Genomic DNA, 20,717 nt, shown 5'->3' with positions numbered 1-20,717 from the left:
AACATTTTGAATGACCTGTGTGCCTATTTGGGGCTTTGTCCAAAGTCCATTGAAGCCAATGGGAATCGGAGGACATTTAATCAGGCTCTTTGCCTATACCCTAGAGCCAGATACTATTTAACATTTTGTAGCGTGATCGTGCCAAATGGGTGCAATCCGGTTGGACCCTATAGTGCTGTACAAATAAATAATGACTGTCCTTGTCCCCAGAGTTTACACATCTCTGGAGCTCTTGACAAATGTATGTGCACCAAGATCATTAGATGGATATGTCTATACAATGTAATTGTCTGTGTAACTGCTCAAATAAAAAGGCATCTTTCCAAGTTTAAGTGATTGATTTAAAAAAAAATGCAGGCTCTAATCCTATTTCCACTGAAGTTTATAGGAATTTAACTATTGACTTTAATGGAAGGTGATTCAATCTGTAATCTTTAACCTGATAGCTACAAGAATTTTTATAAAGAATTCATGAAATGACTTCCTCAGAGGAAGCTACCTTTTATTTTACTTATTAATCTCTCTGACCCCACAAATGTTCTTCATGCTTTAAATTTTCTTTAATTTTATACCACAAATTGTTTACTATGAGAAAAGCACTCCAATGCTTCAAGGGTTTTATTTCCCCTGCTTGTGATTTTTTTTTTTTAAATCTGAACTATGCAAAATTACCTGAATTGGTAGATGGCATTCTTGGGTAATAGTCTTTGTTTATTAAATGGGTCCTCTTCTACCTGTTTACTAAATAATTTGGTCTCCTTTTAGAAGTTACTATGAAGTAAGGCATGCTGTGGAAAACCTAATGACCCAGAAGTGCTATTTGGACAAGTGTCTTATTTCCCTGTTCAGCAAGCAGGAAGTCTCAGTCTCAGGGAAGGCGTTAATATCAGCACTGAGTTGTTGGATTTGGGAAAAGTAAAAAGGAGGAGCTAAATGGAATTAGGACAAATGTATGATTCAATTCAGTGAGATTTTTTTTTTGTCATGACAAGCTAGCCAAGTGTAGCCAGAGTGTAAAATCTTTTTCTTGTACTACTTTGTATTTGAGATATGGATATAAAAAGTGTTTTGTATCTCACTCTCCTCTATCACATTTGGGTGCACAGTTGCTCTTCTTTGGGATTAGACTACTTTGTGCCTTCCAATATCCACCTCTAGTTCACGGTCACTGATCCTGTATTTGGTGAGAGTCTGCCTTAGTTTACTACATTTCACTGTGGTTAGATAGTCTGCTAGTGTGATCATTCAGATCACTTAATTAAAAGTGGACAAATTTAATCATGGTACAAAACTACTCATTGAAGTGATAGTCAACAGCTGTTGTTTTATTATTTAACTCTAGTCTCCACAAATAAACAGTTATCGACACCCCTGTTATGTTAAATGCCTAGATGCAGAAAAGGTTCCAATTTGCTCACAAGAAGCTCTTATTACTAGGATTGCTCTGTAAAATGCAACATGAGGAGAAGAGAGCCAAATGTTTGCTGCCTTGTTTAACCATGCTTACATAGCTTCTAAATATGAATGTAGTCAAAGATTTTGGCAATACTCTGCAGCTTGCACTCCAAATGTGCCCAGAATTTTGTATCTAACTATAACCCTCTGAATGAAAGACTCGAAAGAGGCAAATGTAAATTCTTTCAGTGAAGTGTCTTTAGAAATCCATGTAGAAAGTTAAATTTATTATTGGGCTTGCTGGTGGATCCACTGACAGGTCAGTAACTGAGTGACAGTCTGTAGTATACATCTAATTTGTGCATGAAGGGAAACCTTATGCTCTCTTTACTGACATAATATACTTGGAATTTGAAACCGCTCATGGTAGTGCGTAAGGAATAAAAACTGATTTGGGATTACTGCAGAAAAGCTCAAATCAAAACTGGCCTGTTTGCCTGATTTAAGATGGTACAGCAGTAAATATGGGCTGTTTTAGTAGTATGCAGCCAAAGACAGACAAGACACTTCTCATGGTGGCATTTGTGCACTACACCAACCACAGCCTTGAATTTGCTTATTTGCATCTCAAAATAGATTCTCTTTCTTAAAAAGACTTGAGTTTATTTTGAAAGATGTTTTCAATTTTTTGGCAACTTCAAGCCCTTGCTGATGCCTCTGAGGTAGCTAAGAGCTAGATATTCTTGCTATACTCTGGGCTTGTTTATCAGGAACGAAGGCAATGATCAAAATGATTATTTGGCTGTTGCCCATGCAGAGATTTGTAGAAATTGACTCAGAACCTGATGTAGCCTGAATGATAGGAATTCTTATGGAGATCAAGACAAGCAAATTGTGGGCACACTGTTGTTTTTAAGATGGGCTTAATAGCCATTATGACTAAAATCTCCCTCTCACTTTTTAAAGAGAAGATCTGTTTGAGGTTTTGCAAAAGCTAGAAAGTGCTATACTGGAATTCAATTGTGCAAGACCGACTTGGCCCTTATATCTGAAATACACTTAAGAATGGCAAATTTCAAGGGTTAACTATTTCTGTATCTTTAGAGTATGTATCTTTATCTGTGTAACTATTTCTGTATCTTTATGTATGCATAAAGCTGCCATTGAAAATATGGATGCCAGATTTACCAAGCAACAGTAGCTAGCATTCACATGATTTCAGTGCTTTAACTCCACATGGGGCTCATGGGAGGGAAAATGGTCTGTTAGGACAATCTGCTAGAGCATGTCACACAGGTATTGATTGAGGAGGAAAAGGAGAGTGCCCTGCTCTAAAATTTAATTTTAAATACCATGAACTTTACAACAAATGTGCCTGTTTAACAAAGCTTTTGGAGTCAGATTTTCAAAGGCACACATGGTAGTAAGGCACCTAACAGTCCTTTGTGCCTTTAAAAATCTCCCCCTTAGCCACTACACCACTACATCTGAGATTTAGAGTCTATTGCTGTTACAGAAAATTTTGTCCTTCAGTGGTAGAATATGGGTTTGCTACAGGTAACTTAAGTCAAGCCTATTCTCATATAGGTAGCAAGGCACACTCCATGACTTGATGCAGATAGTAAAGGCCAAAGTAATAGCTTTCTAGTCCCATCAGTCTGTTCTCTGCTGGTATTAAGAGTGACTTAGAAACAGACAGATTTATGGTAAATAAGGATGCTTATGGAAGGGGAGAGGACCATGAAGGTCTGATTCTTGTTTCAAAGCCTGTGGAGTATTTTAGGTTAGCTCCCCTTGCTCATCCTACAGGATTAGAGCTTTTATTTATTTATTTTTTTTATAAAAGGGGTATCAAGTACAAGTTTTTAAAAGAACACCAACTTAAAAATCACACTTCTGTCTGAAATTAGTAATACCCAAGTTTTCTATAACAAAGACTAGAGGGAAATGATTTTTCAGTTTCTTTACTTTGTTTACTTGACAGCAGGTTTTGTATAGACTATGGGTGGGCAAACTTTTTGGCCTGAGGGCCGCATCTGGGTGGGGAAATTTAAGTGCATGCAGGGCCATGAATGTGGGGCTGGGGCAGGGGCTTGGCATGTAGGAGGGGGTGTGGTGTGCTGGAAGGGGCTCAGGGCAAGGGGTTGGAGCAGAGATGAGGTGTCGGATGTATGGGAGGGGTCAGAGAAAGGGTTGGGCCTCTGGGGTGTGGGGCAGAGGGCTGAGTGCGCTGCCCTCACCTGTAGGTACCTCCCCCAAAGCTTCTGTTGTCCGGGAATGGGGAACCATGGCCAACGGGAGCTTTGGGGGAGGTATCCACGAGCAAGGGCAGTGCGCTCAGCTCTTTTTCTTCCACCCCCCTCAGGGCCACAGGGATGTAGCGCTGGCCGCTTCCTGGGTGGTGCGAGGCCCGCGGCGCCACGGGGGTGGCAATCCTGTGGGCCAGATCCAAAGCCCTGAGGGGCCAGATCTGGCCCACGGGCCATAGTTTGCCCACCCCTGGTATAGACAGTTTCATTGTTTTAATGATAGTCTGTTTTCACCTTGGTGTATTGGTAGCTCTTCCTCGCAGCAAAAAAGATGAGACTTTTTCTTTTATATATATTTTTAAAAGTGATTAAAATGGCAACAATTGGTGAGGGGACTTGGGTAGGTATAACACCTGACACTCTTTCTAACTCAATTTTTGAAACTATCCACATTTCTAATTGTGACAGTGTTCTTTTAATGAGAGAAATTCTAATTTGGCGAGGTTAGTATTAGAACTTGATCTTATAAACAAACTACTTTTAATTTTAATGGGTTTATTGGACAGTGACTCCTACCAAAAATGGGTGATTGTGAAACATATTTGTAATTTGAATGTGTAAAGCATGTTTCTTGACTTTCTCCTGTTGCATTAGCAGTATATTTGTTATACCAAAAAAATAAAAACCAGCATGATCTTATTAAAGGGGAAAAGGCAAAATACCACATTTATTGTGAATACAGAAAGACTCATAGTAAGCAATTAGTTATGGCTATAACATTCCATTCAATCTCATATGTATTCATACATTCATTCATACACACACACAGGTTCTGCAAGGTTGTTATCATAGTTACCAGCCTTGGAGTTGCTCATGCCAAGCCACTGGCCAGGTGGCCTGGACATGAGGAGGGAGCAGGGCCTCGTCAGATGTACATCTGATGCTCCTGGAAGTTGGTTTGCAGAATCAGACCCCAAAGTTCTCACTTTCCAGAGTCCATTTTTATAGGAATTTCTTCCTATGTCAGTCTATGGGAATTGCTTCATCATGCTGTGGCTGAATCAATCAGCAGATGTCACATTCCTGATGGCTCCGTGATGCCAGATGTTATCTTGTTCTTTGGTTCTCCCATGCTTGAGGCTGGTGGGTGGATTCCAGTCTTCCCTCTGGGGGTTCTCTGGTTATTTCCACTTGACACCTTCTTCAGCCGATGGACACTGGATTCTTAGGCTGGCACCTCCCTGATCATTCAGTTATTATCCACACCAAACATCCATCCACATACATCCTCTATCTCTATTTTAATCACAATTGTTAACAAAGCGAGATGAATACAACAAAAGGGTGGGGAGTCTCTGGGTGCTGTTTCTGTTGTTACAGAGTATTGCTTTGAGTCTCTCTCTGTGTGAGTGGTTGTTGTTACAAAGAATTGCTTTGAGAACAGACTCGGTCTTAGAATGTACTAATACAATAAGCAGCTTGCAATTTTCACACATAGAGGGAGAGAAACAGTACTAAAAACCAAGAGACCTCTTAATTAGTAATACCCTGAAATTTAAACTATGAGGAAATCAAACTCATCTGTGATTTTAATACAGAACGTCTTTAATATGATCCAACATATTGACCATTTTCCTTGGTAAGTCATTTGTGGGCAGTCTTATAGTCTCATTAGTTTTGTATCCCGCTCTTCCTGCTCCATTTACTTGCATATCTAGGTTTTACCATATGCAGGAGTAAAATTGGGGTTGGGGGGAAGAGGTGGTAGAAGTCTTTCAAGCTCTACCGACAGAATAAGCACCTATGGGAGATACCAAATTGCTGTGCTACGCACAGTTGCTTATGATCATGCTTGCTTTGTGAACTCCACTGTGCTCATTGAGCTTGGGTCGCCCCTTGGTGAAGCTTGAATATGTCTACAGGATTTGGTGGCTCCCTCAGCTTACCTCTCTCATGGATGTGGCGGGAGGGGACAGCACCTGCTTGTGACACCAAATTGAGATATCTCTTGCAGTAAATTGTGCAGATCTGTAATCCTCCTGCTCCTTTCTTACATAAGCAATAAAACAGTTAACAAGGTTGACATTTAAATTATCGCCTCAGATTCCTGAGATGATAATGTCTATATACAGGCAAAGCTGCAGTTTGTACTGGAATAGTAAAACTGCTCCCTACAAACAAAACAAACTGTACTGCTAAGGGCAAATTTCATTGGTATAGCTGCACCTGCACTAGGGGCTTCTGCTGTCATGGCTATATGTCAATCAGGGATCACACCTCTTCACACCCCTTGACCAATATAACTATGCCAACAAAAGTTTCTTCTGGGGGAATTCTGTGCCAAAAAAAAAATTCTGTGCACAATATTTTAAAATTCTGCATATTTTATTTGTCATAATAACACAATATAATCATGCCAGTTTCAATTATTTTGGTAATTTATTTCAAAATACCAGTCAACAACTATGTCTGTAACAATATAAACAACATAAAAGATTCAGGAAATGTTTTTTTGACGAATAAATCCTTATTAGGTATATTAATACAGAACTTTGAGTAATAATTCATTTAAACTACAATACAGAAACAAATTTTCGCACCCCTCAGAAACAGTGCAAATGTTGGGGAGTCAGAGGTAATGGAGGAGCTGAGGGAAAGGGAAGTAATTTCTGGGAAGGAGCCGGGGAGTGAAAGTGGAGGGTTGTTCGGTGCTAGTGGGAGAAGTATGGAACAGGTTTTTTGGCGGGGAGTGGAGGGGCGAGGATCGTTAGGGAGCTCCCCCACCCATGTAGATCCTGGCTGACCCTTAGCCTCTTCCATTCACTCAGGCACATCTGCCCCTGTCCCCATGTGTCCCTTCCTCCCTGCCCCGCATCTCCATGGGTCCCTGCACCCCCCCACTCCCATCCAGTCCCTGCTCCAGGCTGTCCCCCCCCCACTAGCCCTTCTGAACCCCTGTCTATGTGACCTCCCAGCAGCCCCTTGTGCTCTGCTCTCTCTGTCTCCTGCCCCCAATACCCTGTGCCTCCTCACTTGGCCCTACGGAGAGTGCACTGTGAGGAATGAAGGCTCTGCTCTCTCCTTATCAGCTGCTGACTGCTACAGCCTGTAAGTGGTAAGCCAACTGCCTCTGTTCTGGCACCACAGCAGTCCTTTGTGGGCAAAAGGCATAACTGCAGAGCCTCTCTGGCAGAATGTGTTTTCTGCAGAGAAAAAAAATTTCAGGGCACATGAATTCTGTATGCGCACAGTGGTGCAGAATTCCCCAGGAGTAAGAAATCTGTAGATGTACCCTGAGTGAACATCTCATTGAGATGAATGTGGAGTGCATGTCTTTCTGAATTATTGTTCCAGGCTCTCTGTAGGCTCTAGTAGACATCTCTGCACTGGTTACAGAGTTCAGATTTTTTAACTTTTCTGTGCAGTCATAACCGTGAGAGCCTTAATGTATTTTTTAAAACTGAATACTGAGATTCTAGAGAAATAGGTAGTAGCCTGAGTACTGACTGAATCTGAGCCCTGACATACATAATCACGTTAGCGGATGTTTTAGCAAATTTCAAAGCAATTCGTGGGGCATCAACTCCTATATGAATCACAAGGAAGTCACCCACTACACTAGGTCAGAGAGTATATCCCAGAATTGAGAGAGATTTGTTATCAAGGAAGAGGCTTTCCTGAGTGCATCTGAGACAACATCCATGCTTCCCCCTTATAGTACTACTAGATGAGTAATACTTGTGTTTCTGTTTTGCCATACAGAATGAAGTAGGTCATGATTGATCCATATTTTTCCTCAAAGCAAATGTGTTCAAGTGTGTGGCCTTAACCGAGGGTGAAAGTCACCTCCTAAATGAGAGGACTCTGGTCATTCCTGTGAACACTGGTGAGGCTAGAATCAGAATATTCTATAGCTATTTTTGGTGTATTCAGTTACTAGTCACACTTAACTATATAGGGTAAAATGAATCATCTAGTTACATTTTCTTTAATGCTTTAAACTAAAACTTTTTCACCAGCAGGAAAGTGATTGGGATAGTTTCCTTCTTCCATAGACAAATATTTGGCACCCAAAATGCTAAGTTCTCAATGTACCAGTCCCACCTTCTCTCTCTCTCATTTCTTTTTAAACTCCTCCTTAAAAAAAAAAAAAAAATCTCTACCCAAACTGGCAGGTGTGTTGATTTCAGAACAAGGTTTTATGGCTCGTGTACTTGGATTTTTTTCTGTAACTTTTATAACTACTACTACATTGTTAAAAAGGCTTCTCTCTTTGGTATAACCATAAGGTAAATACTATCTCCCACTTCTCAACCTGAAACTTCATCTGAAATGTAGTAGAACAGTGCTGTACCCACAACCAATAGCAAGGTAATGTGTTTTGATTTCCTAGTGATAATTCAACTATGTTCAGTTACATTTTACATGTTACTCTATCATAGTAGCAACCTAATTATTAAATTAAGAAATGGTAGTTGACCTAGAGAATTCATCATAACAATTTTCATGCTACATGCTTAAGTGCAAGGGGAAGAACTGGTTCCTTATGTAAGTCTGCGTCAACCTCTCCTGCTTCGACCTGCATTGCAGCATTAAATAAGCTGCCCACTTCCACTTGTCTGCGAGGACTGAACAGAGCTGAGGAAGCAGTTACACAAATGAGAGGTTTCTTCAGCTACTTCAGGTTATAGGGGCTGGGCTAGTGCTCAGGGCTTTGTAAATCCACGAATCGTACTGTCATTTTCCAGCGTCCACGAAAGCTGACGGAGCTCCACTTCTAAATTGATATGACGTGGTGTATTACAGATTGCAAACAAAAGCGAAGGCTAGTGGGGCAGGAAATCCAGCTGCACAGTAAACACAACTTTCAAACGCTGCAGCGGGGAATGAAGAGCTCATTCAGGTCAGGCCTCAGGGACCCGCAGCTAAAGGAAGTAACTGGGCAGCCCCGTTATCATGAGGTGCTACCGTTTCTAACCACCCTTGCGGCTGTTACCGGCTGGTCGCAGCCTGACACCGCTTGGGGAACAAGGGAAGGTGTTTACATGACACTCCTTTTAAAAGTGCCTAAGAAAATACCTCCCCGACGGCTGCTCGGTCTCCCAGCGCCCCTCACGTCCCCGACCCGCACGGCAAAACTCAGCGCCTCACCCCGCTGTTCCGTAGGCCCCGCCCCTTCTGTCATCGCGTTAGCTCCACCCCCTTTTCCGGTTTGGCGCATGCGCAGATCGTGCGGCGCATGCCGAACCGCGCGAGGAGTTGCGGCGCGTGCTGGGTTCTGTTGGCTGCGGGGAGGGCCGGTACTGGCCGGGTGCGTTGGACGTTGCGGTACCGTGGCTGGGCGGGCGCGTGGGCCGCTCTCCGGGGAAAGGCGCTGCGGGGGCCAGCCAGGAGTCGGCCCTGACCTTGCCCAGGTCCCGCTGGGAGGAGCGGAGGCCGCCGGGCTCGGGGGGCCTGGCGCCGCCGGGCTCGGGGGGCCTGGCACCCCCGTGTTCCTGGCGCCGACCCGAGCGGACTGGGGCCTTTGGGCGCTCTTAGTCCGCGGGCCCCCACGCCCGTCCGCTGCCGCTCCGCCAGGCCGGCAGGGCACCACCGGCCGGAGGAGACCCGCACACTGTGACCTCTGCGCGCCTCTGCCCCTCGGGCTTCCTGAGCCGCGCGTGTGTTGGGGCTCGGGGCTGCCTGCGCCCCCGGGCGGCCGGGGCTCTCGCCCCCCGCATGACACTGCGAGGGCCGCCCCTCTCCGGGCCAGATTAGGGCCCCACTTAGACCTGGGCTCCCGCCTGTTCAAGGTAGGCCTTGGGTTACGGCTGGATGTGTACGGCCCCATCACCGTAGTATCTAGGCACCTGCCGGAGACGCTCACACTTGTTCTCCTAGCCACCCAAGGAGGTAGAGAAGTATCTTCCCCATTATGCAGCTGGGGATCCGAAGTGCAGAGAAATCTAGTGATTTGTCCAAGGTCACCCAAAGTCTGGCAGGATTAGGAGTTCAATGCAGATCTCCCAAATCCACATACAGTGTTTTAACCTCAGGACTGTTCTTCTCTTCAAATTAGGCTATAGTACGGTGAAGGTAAAATTTAACCTTACAAATAGAATTAAACAAGCAGTTTTGTTGATATAGGAAATAGTATAAAATTCAGTTCATGCTCCGTTACCAGTATTAATTAGTTCATGTAGGTCTAAAAAGAACAACAAAAGGAATTATTTTTTTCACCAGCTTTGGTATATGTGGCAGTATACACAGAGGAAACAGATGGCTTGCCTAAGGTGCTATTTTTAAAGATACTCTTCAGAGGAGACCCACACTTACTGGGGGTCACATGGTAAATTGGGGCTGAACTGGACTATAACTCAAGGTGCTTGTGACTGTCATAAAAATAATAGTTCTGATTTTTTTTTATTGAAGACTGAGGGACTTGGAATCACATTTTTACATTGCTCTGATATAGCTTCATAGATAGTGTCTTGGACATTTGCTAAAAAGCCAGATATTTTGCTGGTGTTTATGAATTCATCATTAATTGTAAATGCTGACTGTTTAACTATTTATATATGCTGACCATCCTATGCCTGTTTTTTACTTTAATTTCTTTTTAGTGATTTGCTGTGGAAAATGTATTCATGGTTATGTTTTAGTAAGAATTGCCCATGGTTTTGTCTTTTAGATGTACAATTTTTTCTCTTCAAATCTGATCTAAAATTAGAAGTTGTGATGGGTTTGTCTACTTCATCTCCATCTATTGCTGCTCAGTCAGAAAATGTATCTGTACACCCTCAAACAGCATCTCCACCTTCAGAATGTCCCATGCACCAGGAAAAAATGGAAGGTAACTACCTACCAAAATAGAGTGAAACAAAATCTAAATCTCAGAAAAGTGCTTTGAAAGGTATTTTGCAAGAAAGGAAAGCTATTTATCAGTAAAGGAGTATTAGTATGACAAGTGTCTTCCTTCACAAAAATGCAACTTGCAAGTAGTTGTATTTTTAAAGGTAAAGAGGTGTGAGTTTCTTACCAAGCTGTTTTACCTGCTAAAGTGATAGTTCAGGATTCTGTCTCCTGTAACAGTGACTGATGTGTCTGATGTCTAAAGTTTCATTTCTTACATTGCTATAGTTGTTATTCGTGTCCTCAACTACAGAACTCTGAACTGAGGTCTTGAAAGATAAGAGGAGCTGATTCCCAAATGCATTCTTAAAATGTGTAGGCATGTACTCTTTAAGTCTGGCTAGTCTTAGTGACTTGAGATCTTTTAAACTGTAAATGCCAGAAGCTACTTTAATTTAATTTAAAGTTTGGGGTTCCACAGTAAGAACATAAGTCTTCTGACTTATAATGATTAACATGCAGAAGACTAGGTTCTAACAAACAGCAATATTTGCATAGCTGTGTTGCGTGCCCTGTAGTCTTATGTATATACTGTTGCAAACATTGTTAGACTACACATTTAATCAGAAAAACAGAAGCAGAAAATACAGTATATGTGCAAAGCATCAGAGTTGATTTTCTTTTTCCCCCAAACCTTAGCATTTGTATTTCTTGACTGTTGGTAACTAACTATGAATCTTAAGTTGCACAGTTCTTAGAATTCTTAAAAGTAATTAAAAATCTTTAATGTGGTCTTGGCGTTTAAGATGCCTCAAATGCTGTGGGATGTAGAAATATATGTTCTTGAAGTGTGCGTCTTCTCTGAAATGACTGTAAGTATAGCATTGTGAAATTCTGTTTGCTTCCCTATAACTTCCAGGGCAAATTTGATACCCTTAGAGAATTTGGATGGCTACAAAGTTTGGGAGGAAAACATCCCAATAAATTCATGTTTGAGCAGAAACAAGCATGGAAACATCAGTCCCAAATAAACTGGGTTTGAAAGATTTGAATATGTGGAAAAGGTTTTATAATAGAAACTCTTTTGGAACTTGAATTGTATTGGTCACGACTAGGCACTTGCAATAATAATTGTGGGAGTACTGTTTTTAGGGAAAGTTCATCACAGAAACTGTTATAGGCTCTCCATTAAATTAATGACCTGCTCTGTTATATCAAGTGATTACAAAATTAGTGTTTTAACTCTTCTCTATTAAGTCTCTTTTTTTCATCATTTCCTCCTTAGGCCCAGGCAATCTCATCTGTATAGGCAGACCTGTAGAGAGTCTGAACTAAGTCAGTGGGGCTCCACATAGGGTCTGGGATTTCAGGAACAGGGTTTTTGTTGTATATGGATGTAAAAAAATAAGGTGAATTATTTTCATGTTGCTTGGTGTCAGCATTTAACAAGAGACTTTGGTGTGTTACTTATCAGATGAAATCTGTGGATATCATTCTCTTAGGAATCATCAGATTACTTATGCAAAAGCTGCAAAATTTGTTATTGGTAATATAAATTCAAGAGGTGCGTTGAAAGGACGAGCACAGGAATGAAAAAAACTGCCAATTATTTGACTGACGAGTACTTGTGTGTAATTGGAACTCTCAATAGCATCTTGTTCAGAGGGAGTTGGAACCATTTCTCAACTGAAAAGAGCAAAGGGGTGATGGGGGGAGGGGGTTGGTTTATATTGTGGTTTGGTGAGCTCTAAGAAAATTGACTTGTACACCTACTTGCACACCATGTTCTTCCCTTTCCAAGTCCCATTACATTTGATTATGAATTGTATTTTTGTACTAATGCATGGTTTAATGTTTTCTTTTTTTCAGGTTGTCCAATGCACATGAAATCTCCTGACCATGGTGTTGAGAACCAAAATAATAATAATCCTGCACATCAGGAACGAGCATATGAATATGTGGAGTGTCCGATGAAATCTAGTACATCTCAAATGAAAGATGACATAGATCCTAGAAATATGGTAACTTTTGTGTAGTCTGGGTGTCTTTTGTGTAGTGTGTTCCCTTCTAAAGTGGCTATGAAAACGAGATCTCAGTAGTAGCACTGGCACAGACAAAAGAACTATCCATGTTAAAGCTGTTCTATCTTTGTGTTGCGAATACTCTTGAAGATAAACTGCTGAATAGTTAAGGCCTAAAAGTTGATCTTCTTTTAAAATCATTCCACTTGGGTAGGGAATGCCCTCACAATTATAAATGTCTACTTAACAACAAAGACAAGATGGCCCATAGAGCCACTGCTATATGTGTGTTAAGGGTTCGTTTAATATTTCCAAGGCTGACAGGGATGTGAGCACTGTGGTATGTTGAATGATGAGCTCTACCTGATGGAGTTCCTCAGATCGGTCTTTTGCAGGGCCTCAGCAAGGTTCTCTCTGTTTAAAGTAAAATTGTGATGTGGAGCTTTGGGTTTAAAGAGGAGAAAGAGGACATCTGGCAGTCTTAGGCATGGATGAGGAGTACCAACTTCAGAAGAGAAATAGTTATTTCTTCAGAGGACCATGCTTTTTGATGTCTGTAGCAACTGTATAGTTATACTGTGATTGTTTTTTAAAAAATACTATGATATATCAAAACACTTTTGGCTCTGAGATTTTGTTAAAGCAATCATTTGTGTTTAGATGCCACCGCCTAATCAAATGCCATCCCTGAATCAACCATTTCCATTATCAACTATCAGAGAAGAGTCTTCCATTCCTAGAGCGCATTCAGAACAAAAATGGGTTTATCCGTCAGAACAAATGTTCTGGAATGCTATGCTAAGGAAAGGGTAAGTAAACTGATTTTACCCAGTAGAAGGTGTGCTAGCCAGAAGACTGCAAAATAAATCATTATGCGTTGATATTGTAGGCATTTAATTAAGGGGTTGGTGGGCTGCAGGCAGTAATCAGTCAGCTTGTTCAGAGAAGTCAGTATCCCTTTAAAAAGTTTTCCCAAGAGGAAATTGGTCTTAAAAACTTGGTTACTGTGGATTTTTTTTTTAACGGAAGTTCCTCCATTTTGAACATTAGATCAGGTCCACTGGTGTTAGCAACATGGAACCCCTCGTGTAGACAAGGTTTCTGTGTCTGTCAGTATCAGTTAGACATTCACTAAACAGGTTAAGAGAAAGTGGTGTTAAAAATGTTGGTGGCTGCAGGAGCTTTGGGTAGCAATATGGGTTGCCTAGTGTTGACTAGTATAGAAATGGGTTTAGCAATAGTGTGACTTCTGTGTTGTGGGTTTTTTTTTTTTTTTAAGTGTAGACAAGGCCTGAATGAAGCGCACAAATCTCTTAGCCTAAAAAATGCTTTGGATCAGTAATGGGAGAGTGAGACAACTTTTTTTTTCATACAAATAATACATGTGTAAAGTGGGTTTTTGTTGAAACTGTCATATTTAAACTTTTTAAGGTCCAATTGATGATAAAATACAGTAGTTATTTATATCACTGTATTCAAAGTAGTAAAACTTTAGTCCATTTATTATAAACTATCTTAACACGCGTGTGCCGGATTAGGGAATAAGAGAGTTATTTGTACATGACTCTTACATGAATTTTTTTCTTTATCTAGTACATTTATCTATCAAAAATGAATTTGGGTTGCATCCTGCACAAAATTTTCTAAGCGTTGTGAAATGTAAACTAACTATAGATAGCTTTGTCAGCACATTCCAATACCATGACTTAGCTCATGCTGTTTATTTGTTCAAGCTGTGATTAGTGTTAGATAACTATAAGTTGTACGTAGAAAGTTAAGAGGACTAAAGCAGGGGACTGGAAGCTAGCAATGCATGACTTCTGACTCTGACAGAGTTGCTCTGTAACCTTGGGGCAGATCTTTCACCTCTCGGAGGAGGTGGGGAATTTAAGCTCCAATATTTGTAAAAATTTCCAATATAGTGTTCCTTTCTTAGATGGAGGTGGAAAGATGATGACATAAACCCCAAAGATATGAATAATATTATCAAGATTCACAATCAGAACAATGAGCAGGCTTGGAAAGAGATTTTAAAGTGGGAAGCTCTTCATGCTGTGTAAGTACATTTGAGATGGAAAAACAAAAAATTTCTTTGGTTCTTGCTAATGTAAGTCTTTAAAAGTCGGAATGGTTTCAATTTACCCAGAAAATGACCTGATGTTTATAATTCCAAGACTTTAAGACTTGTGTGTTTTTTGGCTGTAGTACCAAAATCCCTTAGTTAGGAACAAAAGTTTAACAAGATCCAGTGACTGAAAGTTTAAGTCAGCAACGTTTTTAAACTGGAAACAAGATGAAAATATTGACTGGATAAGCTAACAATTGGAACATATCAAGGATGGGGTAAATTCTCTATCACTTGGAGTCCTCAAATCAAGATGATCTATCTTTCTAAAAGATATGTTGTAATTCAGCCAGAGGATGCAGGGGCTACATGCAGGAATTACTGGTGAAATTCTATGACCTGTGATATACAGGAGATCAGACTAGATGATCATAAATTCCTTTCTGGCCTTAAAATCTATTGTATTAGATTATCATACATCTGAGATGCACTTTGTGCAGGATATTGGTGGCAGAGGCTATCTGAAAGCTGGTTACAGATCCTGTCATGTGGGTCAGAATGCTCGTCTCTCAGAGTAAGTTAGAATAACCTAGGGGCTTCTTTAACTTGTGTTGGCAATATGTGGTCATAAGACTGGGCATACGGGGTCAGACCAATAGTCCATCTAGCCCAGTATCCTGTCTTCTGATGAAAGACAGAAAAACTTCAAAACCAGAGTCCAGCGAGAGACTGCTGAATTGGAATTCATTTGCAAATTGGATACAATTAACTTAGGCTTGAATAGAGACTGGGAGTGGCTAAGTCATTATGCAAGGTAACCTATTTCCCCTTGTTTTTTCCTACCCCCTTCCTCCCCTCCCCTCCCCAGACGTTCTTGTTAAACCCTGGATTTGTGCTGGAAATGGCCCACCTTGATTATCATACACATTGTAAGGAGAGTGATCACTTTTAGATAAGCTATTACCAGCAGGAGAGTGGGGTGAGGGGAGAAAAACACCCATTTTTTCATGGTCTGTGTGTATAAAAACATCCTCACTGCATTTTCCACTTTTATGCATCCGATGAAGTAAGCTGTAGCTCACGAAAGCTTATGCTCAAATAAATTGGTTAGTCTCTAAGGTGCCAAAAGTACTCCTTTTCTTTTTGCGAATACAGACTAACACGGCTGCTACTCTGAAACCTGTCTTCTGATGGTAGCCAATGCTATTGCTTCAGAGGGAATGAATAGAAGAGGGAAACTATTGTGTGATCCAGTCTCAGCATCTGGCAGTCAGAGGCTTAGGGACACCCAGAGCATGGGGTTGCATCCTTGACCATCTTGTCTAGTAGCCGTTGATGAACCTTTTGTCCATGAAGTTATCTAATTATTTTTTTGAACCCAGTTATACTTTTGGCCTTCACCACATCCCCTGGCAAGAAGATCCACAAGCTGACTGTGTGTTGTATGAAGAAGTACTTCCTTATGCTTTTTTTATATCTGCTGCCTATTAATTTAATTGGGCAACCCTTGTTTTTTGTGTTCTGTGAAGAGTAAATAATACTTCCTTATTCACTTTCTCCACACAATTCATGATTTTATCGACCTCTATTGTGTCCACCCTAGGGAACCATATGTCATCTGAGAATCAGCAGAGGTCCACCGCACCATCTGCCTCTGACGCACCCTTTACACTGGGGTGAGTGGCTGTTTGGTGTAGGATCCAACTCTGCCATTTTTACACCAACTGAGAGCTCCCGTGCTGTGGGTAATGCTTGGCCACAGTCTCCTCCTTTACTTGAGTGGTCTATTCAAAAAAGAGAATCTGACCCAGTGTGATCCCATTGGCCAGAAATGATCTCTAGTGTTTTCTTCTGTCACGGGTACTCTTATTGCTGTCCTCCCCGATGGAGATACCGAAGAGATATGTTAGTCACACTGTTATTTTCACATTTACTGAGAGCTTACTGCTGACTTGTAAATCTATTTTAAAGATTTATTAAAGTAACTGTTTTATTATTTGAATAACTGATTTTTTACCACAACTTTTTCTAATATACAATTTATGTATCAGTAAAACAAGTTCTTAAACTGTACGTTATCTGTCTTAAAACTGAAAGTGTCTTTTTAATTGTTTAAAATGTATTTAGGGAATGCCCATGTGGACCATCATTGATCCGGTTTGGAGGTAAAGCTAAAGAGTATTCACCCAGAGCCAGAATTCGCTCATGGATGGGGTACGTTTACAGGACCAGAAATGTGGGGTTTTTTCCTTATATGTTGAAATGTGATGTAGAAGTAGATTTTTTTAAAAATGTTTTAGAACGACAATTTTAAACTATATTTACCATAACAGAGGCAGGAGTAGCCTATATAGTACATATGACTTGTGCCCATTTTATGAAATGTCATCTTGATTTCATAGCTGGTGTTAATTTACTGAATTCTCTTTCCAGATATGAACTTCCTTTTGACAGACATGATTGGATTATTGATCGTTGTGGGAAGGAAGTTAGATATGTTATTGATTATTATGATGGTGGTGAAGTAGATAATTCTTATCAGTTCACCATCTTGGATGTCCGTCCTGCATTTGATTCTCTCTCTGCTGTGTGGGACAGAATGAAAGTAGCTTGGTGGCGTTGGACTTCATAACTACACTGAAACTGTACTTTCTCAGATTGAAGATGAGCTGCCATTTGAACTTTAAATAAAGATTATAGTAACTGTGCTTGTCTTCATTAACCAACATTGTCCTTCTCTCTGGGGGAAAACACTATGCAGTTTTGTATGAACAGATACTTCATACCATCTTTAATTTAAAAGTAAGGTACATGCTTTTCTCTATTTAGGTTTATTTCAGTGGTCAAGTTCTCTCCTAGCTGGAAAATCTTGTGTACTTTACAGTCAATTAAGACTAAACTACACAAAATTAGTGACTCTCACAAAGTGCCAGGCACAATGGGGCTTGATGCTAATTGAGCCTTTAGGCACTACTGCAGTATAGATAACAAAAAGTGGGAGTTTTGTAAATGTTTTTACTTGGTCATTAAAAGTGGTATATGGATACCATGATGGTGGGTGTGGTGTAAAAATCTAGGTAGATAACTTATTGTTGCAAATTAATTTATATACAGTTATATACCAGTATTTTACTCATTTGTATCTAAATCTGCTGAGATGATTTCAGTTGGACTAACTGTTTAAATAAAAAATATGGCATGTGAATATTTTTAAAGGTATGTTCAACTGAAACTAATGTAGAAAGAGTTGTGCCTATTTTCAACAGACTTTTTTAAAAAAGAAATGCAATTAATAATTTGAAACAGTGTGATGGTTACTTTTTTCTTTTAAAATGCTGCCTCTGTATTGTATTCCAAAAAGCAGGAAATAAAATGGACATTTCAGAGTAGTTAAGTTTCATTTTTGAAGTTATGAAAAATCCATAGGGTTTGAGTTAATTGTATATATACCGATACTTAAAAGCCCATTGCCTTCAGTAGGTGTTACATGGATACGGTGAAAAGCAGAATTAAGTCTTGTGTGTGAAATTTTAATTTTTGTGGCAAGTAACTGCCTCTCTTAAAGAAAAGATGATAATTGGACACAGTGTTCAGTTTTCACACTTTATAGAGTATATTTTTAAATTTGGTAGACAGTAAATTACTGTATGCTGAAATGTGTTGTCATGTAAAAGATATAAATGTAAAGTATCAGAAATGTTAAGCTATTGATTTAACTTGCTGTTTCTTGCTATCATAACGTAGATATTTAAAATTATTGCATATCGTGTAACAATTTGAACAATCTTACATGTGTATAGGAAGGGAAATTACTTAAAAACTATTACAAACTTGATATACCCTATAAATCATACTTCGGGGTTCTATGGCACCAGGAGCTTAGTGTAAAGTTTTAAATTAATCTTTCCTTCCCTCCTGCATGTCCTGTTCTTGAGACTGATCCATCCATGCATGTCACTTTGGATTGATAGGAGTAACTGAATACTGTATTCTAGTCCCTCTGGTGGGAAATTTCTCCAATATGTACATAATCCTAATTTTTGGATGAAGGGCTGTGTGTAATTGGATTTATATAGGAAGCTGCCTTCAGAGAGCTGCTTTGCAATCAACTGACTTTCACTTCATGAGGAAGTGATCTCATATTGCTCCTACTTTGATGCTTGTAGTGGAGACCACCTTTGTTGTCCAGAGGAAAAGATCCCCCTTCAGAGGCTTCCAGAAAGTATTGCATAGCCTAAAGTCTAACATAACTGAGGTGCATTTTCTCTCTCTGTCCTTGTTCAGCATAATCCTGTTCTATAGCCATCTGAATTGAAGGCAGTTTTGGACAATAAATAATCCACCTGAGATTGATTTACTATTGTGCAAGAAGAGGCAGAGCTACTAGGAAGATAAGTGGACAGCCCATAAAATCCTACATTTGCTAGTGGAAGGGTTACAAACCCAACATAAGCAGTTGAAATTATGACATCAATACTCCTTGTATGATGTGTCCTCACACCTTACAAATCAGTTTTGATAACTTGTGATACATACAGTCTTGATGCTGTATGTCTCATGCAAAACAGAAAAGGTAGCAATTCTTAAATTGTTATTCAAAAACTTTAAAAAACAAAAACCAAAACCCTCACTTACCTCATTGATTGCAGAAACATAGTGGCTTCATTATCATTGAAGTATTCATTTAATGAAGAACCAGAAGATGTCATATACACCACGACTTGAGTTTACCTGTTTTCTAGTATGCTCCACTGACTGTGGTATGGATTCAGGTTTATTCTTTGCAATGCTTGAACACTATTACTTAAATGTGATATCTTGTCATTTGATTCTCTGTTTTAATAAAGTGAACTTTTTTTACTTTGCTGTTGTAATATTTTCTAGTTTTAGACCCAAGCTGTTAGTGCTGGTGATGGCTTTTCCCAAGTTTGGTGATTAATGAAATGATCCTGTTTACACCCTGTACTTGACTAGCCTTTCTACTTCTGTTACATAACTACACAGAACTGGGTCAGAGCCTTCGCTGAGAATACACTCTGTATATATTCATATGAGGAGACTGTACTATGTCTCCATGCTAAATGAGCATCTTGTTAATTTTACTGAGAATTTTCACCCATTGCTGGCCGGGGATGAATGGAAAACCTCTCACTGTAGCTCACGAAAGCTTATGCTCAAATAAATGTTAGTCTCTAAGGTGCCACAAGTACTCCTTTTCTTTTTGCGAATACAGACTAACACGGCAGTTACTCTGAAACCTCTCACAGAGTAGGAACTCTAGATGCTTGGTTATGCACCAGGGCAGGGCTTACTTAGGGCTGCCTCTAGCTCACAAGCCCCCTCCTTTTGGCGATGTGCTGGTCAGCCACCAGGTGCCTAAGAAGCTCTGTTGCATACACAGATAGCTGTGTTCCACTGGTCTGGAACAAAAGTTCTCACTTCCACTCGGGGACCTTCAGAATATCAATATCCTCCAGAGCTTGCCAGGCACAAAGGATACTAGCTAGTGACAAGGTCCCCTCATATGACACCTCCTGTCCTGCCCAGAAAATAATGGTGGGGATTTATTAATCATTTTAATTTAATTTTGTATGTGTATGTTACCATGTTCTAAAGGACGTCTAAATTGGCCAGTGATTTTTGTGTGAATAAAATAAAATCCATTGATTAAAAAGTATCATCTTCTGCCCTTGAATTGAAGCAGCTCCTTTAGGAGTAAAAAATGTAATTATTTTTATCATGGTCAGATAACATGCTCTTTTATTTTCCTTTCAAGGCCCTCGAGCGTCACCTTTGAAAGGCACACACGGTAAGCTAGGAACCTGTGGGAGTGGACCCTCCATCTATAGGCAAGATGAGTTCATGGGAGAGGTTCTTGATAAAACCAATCAACAGATTGAGTGTCAGAAAAATAAGGATGCAAGAAAGATGGGAAAAGAGACCACACAGTGTGAGGAGAGAGTGGCAGCACAGTTCTAGGGAAATGTCAGCAGGTTGAGGGAGGAAGACAGTGCAGCACAAAGAGCTGTTTGAGCGGTTACTTGCACTCATGTCCACCTGATTGCAGGCTCTAGTGCCAGGTCTAGTTCTTGCTTCAGCCATGCACAGTCAGTTCTCTCCATGCTATCAGACTATGCGGCCTTTGGATGATTCAGG

The 20,717-nt window shown here is 40.3% G+C and overlaps 1 protein-coding gene across 3 annotated transcripts in view; it reads left to right on the top strand.

Moving 5' to 3' along the window:
* Window positions 1–19,421, top strand: part of HCCS (holocytochrome c synthase) — a 35,400-nt gene extending 15,979 nt beyond the window's left edge. Inside the window, exons 1-7 of one of the 3 annotated variants that reach the window (XM_073356986.2) lie at window positions 8,867–8,955; window positions 10,315–10,476; window positions 12,345–12,496; window positions 13,157–13,305; window positions 14,433–14,552; window positions 16,689–16,775; window positions 16,995–19,421. In XM_073356986.2, coding sequence (XP_073213087.2) covers window positions 10,362–10,476; window positions 12,345–12,496; window positions 13,157–13,305; window positions 14,433–14,552; window positions 16,689–16,775; window positions 16,995–17,193 — 822 coding nt within the window. In that variant the 5' untranslated portion in view covers window positions 8,867–8,955; window positions 10,315–10,361 and the 3' untranslated portion in view covers window positions 17,194–19,421. Of the gene's footprint in view, window positions 1–8,866; window positions 9,437–10,314; window positions 10,477–12,344; window positions 12,497–13,156; window positions 13,306–14,432; window positions 14,553–16,688; window positions 16,776–16,994 lie in introns of those variants that run through there. The other 2 variants (XM_073356985.2, XM_073356987.2) reach the window with 2 other exon arrangements.
* Window positions 19,422–20,717: the final 1,296 nt, after the last annotated feature.

Source organism: Lepidochelys kempii, chromosome 8 (genome assembly GCF_965140285.1).
Source record: "Lepidochelys kempii isolate rLepKem1 chromosome 8, rLepKem1.hap1, whole genome shotgun sequence".
Lineage (NCBI taxonomy): Eukaryota > Metazoa > Chordata > Testudines > Cheloniidae > Lepidochelys > Lepidochelys kempii.
The sequence above is the reverse complement of the archived record's forward strand: the minus strand, read 5'-3'. Positions and strand labels throughout refer to the sequence as shown.